The following is a 9,735-nucleotide window of genomic DNA, read 5'->3' as shown; positions in this document are numbered from 1 at the left end:
TCGGCTTCCTTGCCGGTCTTTCTTCCCGTTGCTTAATTGCCCGTTGAGGGATTTGCCGCGCGTTTGTTGTGTTGTGTAGGCGCGAGTCGGCAGTGCGCGTGGTTCGCTCGGTAGGGTGCGGTGGAGCAGGAGGAGACAGACGGGAGCCTCTCGCGCTCAGGAGGCAGTCGAGTTCGGCCCCCACACGCGGCGCGCATGCGCGAGGAGCCGGCTTTCGTTTTCTGTGATACCGGCTCCTCGCACATCGCGCGTCTTTTAAGGCTGCATAAATGCTGGTCTCAAAGAACGCCTACCGGAGCGTGTCCGGATCAGAGCTTTGCTCTAGGGGAGATTTGTGTGTACAAAGGGGTCTCCTTCCACCTCAATCTTGGCCTCACAGAGTGGTGATTCTTTCGGACTACAGTGTGTGTGTGTGTGTGTGTGTTTGAGGCACCCCTGGGCTGCTCCCCCCTGTTGAAGTTCCTCCACACCTCCCTGCTTTAGCGCTATGGCGTACTACGCCGAGGAGGATAACCAATGGGTAGAATACAACGAATATGAAGACTATGAGCCACAAGAAGAACAATTGGAGGAAAACTTGGTTGAGGCCCTGGATACCCATGTCCAAGGGTCAGTTAATAAGGCACTGATCAAGGCTCTCAAGCCTTTTACTAAACCCCTTCAGAAATATGGTAAGAGGAAGTTCAAGTCAGCCCACCAGGGTGGTACCTCTACTCAATCCTCGGCCCAGGTGTTGGCACAGATGGCCAGGAATGTTATGATGGACCATGGCTCAATGATTAATGATACCTCTGGGGATTCTTCCCCGACCCCACCTGTCACCTCTGATTCTGAGGTGGAGTCGGTGACGTCCAGGAAGAAATCGAAGAAGGTGCATCACACCGCTTATAAGGCCGATGATAGTCAGGCGCCGAAGAACCTTCTTTTTGATCCAAATAACATCGTGCACCCTAGGTCCACGGAATGGGTGCCGTGCCCGGAGGTGGCACATTATGTGGGTAACAACCTGCGACAGGGTTTCGACAGCAGTGTGAGGGCCACGCTCAGATCTGAATGCCCCAGACCATCCTTGACAGGAAAGGTAGCAGATACGCCGGACTTGGATCCCACGATGGCGGCCTTTATGAGGAAATTTGCGAAGGACCCTAAAAAGTGGCTGGATAGGGCCTGGCGGGGGTGTCAGGACAAAATGTTGGATGTCGCTGGACCCCTCACGAAGATACTAGACGCGGCAGTCAAGGCAAAAGACAAAAAGGTACCACTGGATGTATCGGAGGTCCTTGAATGGGCGCAACGTGCCATGTGCTTCTTGGGGAATGCAAATGTGGCCCTGTCTACAGAGCGGAGACGCTCTTTTCTTATGAGAATCGATTCCCAGCTGGCGGAAATGGCCCCTTCCGAACCTGGCTCTCTTGCTAATGGTATGCTTTTTGGGGACAAATTTGTTAGAGAAATGGGCAAGTACGTTGCCACCTTCTCCGCGCTGGACCGGGCGCAATCTAACATCAAGAAGGTATTCCACACTGGTGTTTTTGATAGGGCCGGACGCCCACGAGGTCGAGGGTCCGGCCGAGGTTATGCACAGACCTCGCGTGGAGCAGATCAGAGGGGCAGAGGCAACCGACGCTCCAACTTCTACCCCTCCCGCGATAGAGGAGGGCGAGGCAAAGGACAGAGAGGAACCTATCGGGGACAACAGAGTAATTCTGGAGACAACTCCTATTCAGGTACGACTTTTGTGTCCGTCAGAACATATGGTGGGAGGCAGGCTGTCTCTTTTTCTCCACAGGTGGCGCATGCTCACGAGCGACCCATGGGTGTTACAGACAGTACAGGGATTTCACATAGAGTTCTATGCCTCCCCGGTACAACGGCGGAGACCGAATCCCCTGCATTTTTCCCGGACAGAGCAGAGTTTCATCGACGTAGAGATATGCTCCTTACTCCAGAAAGGCGCGATTGTGGAGACCGCCCCACGCGACCTGGGCTTCGTAAGCACCGTCTTTGTGGTCCCCAAAAAGGACCAGGGGTATCGGCTGGTGTTGAACCTCAGGGAGTTCAACGGCTGGGTGGTGTATCGACACTTCAAAATGGAAGGTATACACCTACTGCGCGACATCCTCCTGGAACAAGATTGGATGGTACGCCTGGACTTAAAAGACGCCTACCTGGCAGTGTCCATTTACCCCCCACACCGGCGGTTCCTACAGTTTCAGTGGCGCAACCGGTGGTTCGAGTTTTCAGCCATGCCCTTTGGACTATCGTCCGCCCCATGGTGTTTCACCAAGTTGATGAAACCCGTCGTGCAGAACTTGAGGGAAAGGGGCGTTCGCCTCATTGTTTACCTCGACGACATACTGATTTTAGGTCAGTCGCCGGAGATGGTGTCCCTCCATCTGTCCTGGACGATTCAACTTCTTCAGGACTTGGGTTTCCTTCTGAATTTACAGAAGTCCATCTTGAGCCCTTCTCAGGTGATGGAATTCCTGGGTTTCCAGGTCGACTCGGTGAAAGCTCAATTACTCTTGTCCCTCAGGAAGAGAGTAGCAATCAGGAAGGAGTTGAGGAGAGCGCTTGCCTCTCCGATAATCTCCTTGAGGACTTTGGCGCGCTTGGTCGGGCTTCTAGCTTCGTCTATCCAGGCGATTTTTCCGGGCCCTTTACATTACAGGGCCCTGCAGCGTTTGAAGGCGTTGCACTTGCGCAAAGGTCTGACATACGCTCAACAAGTTTCCCTTTCGTCAGAGGCTCGTACGGAGATGAACTGGTGGTTAGAGCATATGGATGTGTGGAATGGCAGAGCCATTTCCGCGGCCACCCCGGAGGTGGTGATAGAGTCAGATGCCAGCCGCTGGGGCTGGGGCTGGGGAGCCCGTTGCGGCTCGGTGGAGACGGGGGGTCGGTGGTCCAGCGACGAGCTGAGTCTCCACATCAATTGCCTGGAACTCCTGGCGGGTTCCTTTGCGATTCGCACTCTGTCCCCTCAGAAAGTGTCATGCTGCATTCTCCTACGCATGGACAATGTGTCCGCGGTGCGATACATAAATCGCCTAGGAGGCACCAGGTCTCGGCTCCTGGCGGAGATAGCGAAGGATTTCTGGCACTATTGCCTAGCCCATCAAATTTCAGTGACGGCGGAGTATATACCGGGGTCTGCCAACGTGACGGCGGATTGGAACTCTCTGTATTTGAGAGATGCGAGCGATTGGAGGTTGCACCCCCGGATCTTCGGGGCATTGAACCACAAATGGGGTCCGTGTGTGATGGACCTTTTTGCCTCTCGGCTCAACAGGCAGCTACCCCAGTTTTACAGCTGGCGCCCGGACCCCTTGGCGGTCAGCTCGGACGCCTTCCTTCAATCATGGACGACGGGCATTCTATATGCGTTTCCTCCGTTTATCATGATCCCGAGGGTTCTGGCTCAGGTTCGGAGGCAGAAGGCGGAGCTGGTCTTGATCTCGCCGTGTTGGAAAGCACAAGCGTGGTTCCCGGTAGCAATGAGTCTCACCTGTGCAGCGCCGGTGCGGATTTCATCGTTTCCGGATCTTCTTACAGACCCGGTGGGTCTTCACCACCCGTTGGTCCTTCAGAATCAGTTGTCCCTCATGGCGTGGAGACTTTCCGGCGCCGTTGGCAAGTGCCGGGAGTTTCACAGGACACTCTCTTTTTCTTATCACAGGCATGGGCACCTTCCACCCACAAGTGCTATGAGTCAGCTTGGAGACGATGGGTTGGTTGGTGTAACGAACGGCAGGGAGATCCGATGGGATCCGATATCACTGTGATAGCAAATTTCTTATCTGAATTGGCGCGGTCAGGAATGGCTTATCGAACAGTGAATAACTTCCGGTCGGCAATCTCTGCGGGACACCCGCATGCAATTTTTCATTAAGCAGGATGAAAGGATGATGTGTCAGAACATCACTTCCTTAATTCAAGAGTGGACAGGCAAAGATAACAAAAAAAAACATCCCGCTCCCGGCATTCGTATGTGCCAACCACAAGATGGCGGAAAAACTGTGGCTAGGAACGTTGTCAACTGAAAGGAGCAGCTCAGCACCAAGATTCCACAGAAGCTATAAACTTGACTGCACAAAGGCAGAAGGCAAAGCAGGAATACGCAGGAAACGTCAGCAGGTGAGCAGTGCGCGGGCAGGCAGTTCAACTGTCACAACGAACTTTGCCTTAGCAAACGCTCGTTGCCAGCATACAAGAAACACTTCACTGACCTGGCCTTCCAAGCGAAATAGAGCTCCCAAAGTGAACACACGTGGCTTATAGAAAGTTGCGGGATACAAAAATTCTTACGCCCTAAGGAGGACTTCGACCATTGAAATGTCACGCAAAAAAAGGTTCGCAGCGTTGGGTTGAAAAACCTCGCCTATTTTATAAAGGCTCGTCAGCTGGCCATTCTGGAATGTTGAGACGACAGCTGAAGACCAATTCCACTTCTCCACCGCGTGGAGAGTCTTTATAAAATTTCCAACACAGAATAGGAAGTCCAGGTCGCAGGGAAGCATGCACAGTCCGCACGGTTCGGTTATCAGCTGTCACCTCAATATTCCAGAATAGACAGCCAATGCCCCGATACAGCACAGAAGCTACGGTGTCCCTAAGCGGACACGCAGCAATACAATCTCAACAGCAGGGCACAAAAGTACATGCAAACTAATTCAGGCAGCCACGTGCAGGTACTTGGTTGCTAAGGACGCTATTTGTACTGTTCACTAAGCTTCAATGGAGGCTCTCTGGCACATCAACACGTCGCAATTCTGTACGGCTCACTATGATTGGCCGAAGTGTTGTAATAAGCCAATCCTAGGTCACTTAACATGTTAACAGTCCTTTCCACTGTATTGGTTATTCTGAGACCCGGAAGTGCTGTGATTACGGCCAAAGAGCCGTTAAAGGAACAACAACGGGTACTCGGATGAATGTATGGACTGCCTGTGTAAGTAGAGCATTATGCATATGAGTAGGCCGTACGTTTTGGGGAGTACTCGCGGATTTGAGTCTTTAATACTTAAGTGTATTTTGTTTGGTGCCCACTTTTAGTTGGAGCAGAGCGAAACATTTTAGCGGTGGAGTTAGGTCAGGGGAGGCAAAATTGAATGTGACCGCGGCGAGGAAGGGTGATTTTTCCGCCCCCGGCTCGTGTCGTCTTGTCCCAGCGTTATTCTTTGTTCAGATGTGGGCTAATCTTTCCCAGTCTTCGTTTACATGTCTGTGTCTGCGTATGTTCGTTTGCGTATCTTCCTCCTACTGGCATGATGGTTTAGCTTTCTGATGTAGAGTTGGGTGCTGAAATGTGGTCCCGGCGGCGCCGCTCAGCTATTTATTTTCACCCCCAAACGTTATAAAACGAAAATCATTTATTTGGGAAATATTTTATTATTAAAAAACATTATCTTCTTAGTTTTGGGTTATGTTTCTCTCCTTCTAAGGGTCTTAGCTTATTCTCGTATTGCAGTTGGTTAATCAAACAAGGCATCGAAGCACACACGTTACAGTTACTACCATCCAAATGTTTTCTCTAACTAGCAAATTTCCCGTTGTCAATTGAAGTCCCAACAAATAGCAGTACACAGATCTTTTTTTATTCCAGAAACACTTCAGAATGATCACAAATGCAGCAGTCGACACGTGTGGTGTCCTCCTGGACTTTTTCAAGGCTGTAAAATCATGTGCGACAGTCATTTGTACCGTTTTGTACTTAAATATCATGTCTCTAATAATCATACCCACAACTTGTGGATAACATTACTTATTACCTGTATAGAGTTACCGCAATGTAAACAAATTATAGAAGATGCACCACAAATTAAACAGTGAATATTAGCAGATACTATAGGGATGTCGTTTTAGAGCGTTGGGTGTTTTGCTGATTAGGGACTTAACAGTGACTGAGTTTCTGTGACTTCGATCATGTCAGAATACTTTTTGTGACAAACCTAATACACAAGCAAATCAAGTCGATATGCACGACTGAGTCACGACAATTGGGTGATCCTTTATTCCTTGGGATTCGCAGTGACAGTCACTGATACTGATTTCTCGTTTCACTTGAGTACAGATCGAAATATATCTGTACAAGATTGTTTTTAACACACACCTTGGTCATCTTTGTTTTCAATTCCACCATTCTGCTAATATTCACTGCCTAACTTGTGGTGCATCTTCTGTCATTTGTTTACATTGCGGTAGCTCTATATGGCTAATAAGTGATGGTATATCCACATGGTGTGGGTACGATTTTTAGTGACATGATTTTTATGTACAAAATAGTACAAATGACTGTTGCACATGATTTTGCAGCCTTGAAAAAGTCCAGGAGGACGAAACACATGTCGGCTGCTGCATTTGTGATCATTCAGAAGTGTTCCTGCAATAAACAAGATGGGACTTCAATTGACAACAGGGAATTTGCATGGTGCCAGAGACAACATCTGGATGATAGTAACTATAACGTGTGTGCTTCAGTGCCTTTCTTGATGTACTGTATTACCCTGCACTGCTGTGCAGTGGAGTTGATTTACACTTAAGGTGGCTGGGTGTATGGTGCTTGGTGCCGTGAAAGCACCACAAAACTGAGCATTCTCCATACTGTGCCCTCGATGTTGACTAATGAAAACTGGGTTTAAGTAACCAAAAGGGGGATGTTAGAGGTTTCAGTGATAGAATCACCCTCCAGTACAGTTTTTTCAAACAATGAGATTCTATCAAATGATATTTTTTACTTTTATTATTAAGTGTGGTGAGACTAAATACAGTGAGTGTTGGCTAGTCCTTGTGTTTGACAAGGGCAAGCACTATGTGTTTTTAAAATACTCCTCACCAATGTTCCCTCTAATTTTTTTCCTCTGTGTGCGGCAGTGTAAGGTCTATGTGCGCTGCAACCAAGGCTGTGTGCGCCAGTAACCAGGCGCGCGTGTGGGTGCAGCGCTAAATATCACTCCAAACTTTTGCTTAAAAAAGTGAAAAGAGTGTGCATTTCCTCATACAGATCCACGTGAACAGTGTTAAGACATATTTGAAACCGTCCCACACAGCAATTTGAAACCTTAGCTGCTATGTTGCTGCATTTCTTTTCTTAATTGAGCTGGGTTTCGGGGTGATTGTGTGCATTTGTTCAAGTTTTCATGTTGATTTCAGCACATGATGGGCGCTGCGATTAACATGAAAACTTTAACAAATGCTCTCTTTGAGCAGGAAAAATAAAATTATAATAACATTATTATAATTTTACTTTTCGCAGTTTCAGGGCTGGGTTAGGGTAGGGCCGCATCAGGCTTTTGACTAACACATTTTAATGCTAGTGTCCGCATCCCTGCTTTAAAATGCATTAGTCACATATTCTAGTGCCCCTCTGACAATACTGCTATTGAGGCACACTGCCAATGAGGCGGCCCAGCATGCTAAAATTGTCTAACATATTAGAGCATGCAACTGTGCCATCACATTTGAAATGCTATGCGTCAGAGAGATAATATTCATGAACAGCGCTGTGCAGGCAGGCCAGAATTTAACAGATCAATTACGTGCCCCAACCAGCCTTCCTGTGAGTCTACTCTGGGGGTACCAGCCATCATGAGGGCGATTCATAGAGCAGGTCTTGCCTGCTGTTTTTCCACAACCACACCAGCCTTTTGGTGACCAGAAGCACACACATGCTTCAAAGATTGGACACAGTGGCGGGTGGTAGCTTTGTTTTTCCTTTTTCGCACCCCATAGCTGAAAAGTCACATTACCTGAGCCTCTTGCGCAGGATGTTATAGTTTTACAGCCTGCTGGGCCCATTCCTTCCTAAACCCCTGCATCAGCCTGGACAGAGATTGTTGACAAAATAGTCAACTTCTCAGCCCCTGGCGTGCCCTCTGAACATGTGTACTTTCCTGAACCGGAGGCACAGTATTGGTCTTGTCACTTGTTCCCGGGACTTGATTGTCGACAGAGCGGCACACAAGTGTTTACGTGCGACCGGCAGAGTTAGGAGCTGGCAAAAGCACTCACTGATATCTGAATAATTCATGTAAAAGCGTCAAGGGAACCATGTTGTTCCTGCTTACATTTCACATGCTTTACTTAAACTTGCATTCCCTATGAGTGTTTGCTTTTTCCATGATTTAGTAACTTTTTTTTTTAGGCAGCATATTACTCTTGTCTAATGTGTAATTTGAATTGCGCCGCATACAGGAGTTTATAGCGGGCCACAATTGGGTTGTAGCTGAAGGCAGCGCAAGTTTCTATCAATGGGGCAGTATGGTGTTCAGTGGAGAGGATGTGGCACTATGGTCAGAGCTGCCGAGTTTGGAACTGGGGAAACAGGTTCAGCCTTCATGACCAATCCCCCAGACCACTCTTATGGTTGCAACTAAAAGATCAGTTTGAGGGTCACAGTCCCAGAAAGAAAGCGGGCTCACTGTGCCACTGGATCCAAGTTAGCCTGACTGATGAGGGGTAATACCCTGGAACCAGGCCCAGGACGCTTGTTTCTGTTCCAATGAGGACCTGGCTTAGGAGTTCAGGCTAGACTGTTCCCACAAGGGGCAAGGTCAAGATTTATTTGCATATGGCTGGGTCTAAGATGGGTGGCATGGTGAGCAAAAGAATGGTGGATTTAACCTAGATCTTTTGACTCAGGGTGAATGTTTGATTTGTTCTGCATTCCTTTCATAATTTTTGTGTCTTTTGTATGGTAAAGTCAGGCTACTGATGAGTAGTCTAAGTCTATAAAGAGTGCCCATCTACAAAAGCAACCATTAGTCCTTCATCAGAAGATATCAATGCACCAATGACTAGGTCATGATGAAGAGGAAGTTATTGAAGAAGCTTGCTAATTGTATGAGGCAACTGCCATTTTATTTTTTAAAGTAATACCTACCATGATGTTCAATAGCTGGTGACATTTGCTATGCACGCTGTAATTGCGGTGACAGGAAGGGGGACGCATTACTTCTGAGCTGGCACGAAGTGATGCCTACTCAAAATGGCCGACCAGTTTTAAGTAGAGGCAGGTATAAACTTCAGTGGAGTAAGACATGTGAACAGCTGTCACTCTAGATGCAAAATGGTGGGTGAATGCGGAGGCAAACATTAGGAATACCTGTTGCTTACAGTTAATGATAGGTCACTTAGTTTACACCCATTTCAGTTTTACGCAAAAATTGTTTTAAAAAAAAAAGCAGTACTGCTCATTCTTAAAGAGACTTTACCATTTCAAACTATGTCAGATATATTACATGTGTGTCATTGTTGAACATCTTTGAGAAATCTTTCTTTGACTGAAAAATATGTAACTGGACACTTCCTCAAATTCATAATATTTTTTCCCAAAGTGTGTATGCGTGGCTGCATATAAAAATAAACTTGGAGGGTCCACAAATTAATTTATTTAAGTACAACCCCTGTTGCATAAGGCAGACAATGTAAAAAAATATTGCAAACAGGGAACAAATAAGTCCCCTGTAAAAATCTAAACTCCTGCTAGAGCGATGGTATGTAGTGCTACATTGCCACCTTTCAATGAAGTAGAAATGAAATCGCACACCCTAAGTGGGTCTTTTAAGAATGTTCAGCAAAGCATGCCCCCATATGCAAGGTCATGGTGGACACAGAGTCCGTTGAGGTGCTCTGGCCCTTATCTCTCCTGCACATGCTCATGTGAGTTATTTGGGTTTAGGATGACCAAAGACTGGGCTACAGCAGGCCCTGTTAGACAGGCCATTGTCTTGCCTG

The 9,735-nt window shown here is 47.6% G+C and overlaps 2 protein-coding genes across 2 annotated transcripts in view; both read left to right on the top strand.

The window, feature by feature from the left end:
• Positions 1–487: 487 nt before the first annotated feature.
• The window catches only part of LOC147692155 (uncharacterized), a 36,328-nt gene continuing 27,080 nt past the window's right edge, over positions 488–9,735 (top strand). Inside the window, exon 1 of the mRNA XM_086939505.1 lies at positions 488–1,513. Within this exon, the coding sequence (XP_086795631.1) occupies positions 488–1,513 (1,026 nt within the window). The remainder of the gene's footprint in view (positions 1,514–9,735) is intronic.
• Positions 4,860–9,735, top strand: part of CCDC61 (coiled-coil domain containing 61) — a 786,500-nt gene continuing 781,624 nt past the window's right edge. The window contains exon 1 of the mRNA XM_086938445.1: positions 4,860–4,951. The gene's annotated coding sequence lies outside the window, so the exon portion shown is untranslated. The remainder of the gene's footprint in view (positions 4,952–9,735) is intronic.

Source organism: Lissotriton vulgaris, chromosome 9 (assembly GCF_964263255.1).
Source record: "Lissotriton vulgaris chromosome 9, aLisVul1.2, whole genome shotgun sequence".
NCBI classification, from domain to species: domain Eukaryota; kingdom Metazoa; phylum Chordata; class Amphibia; order Caudata; family Salamandridae; genus Lissotriton; species Lissotriton vulgaris.
This window is presented reverse-complemented; position numbering and strand designations above follow the sequence as displayed.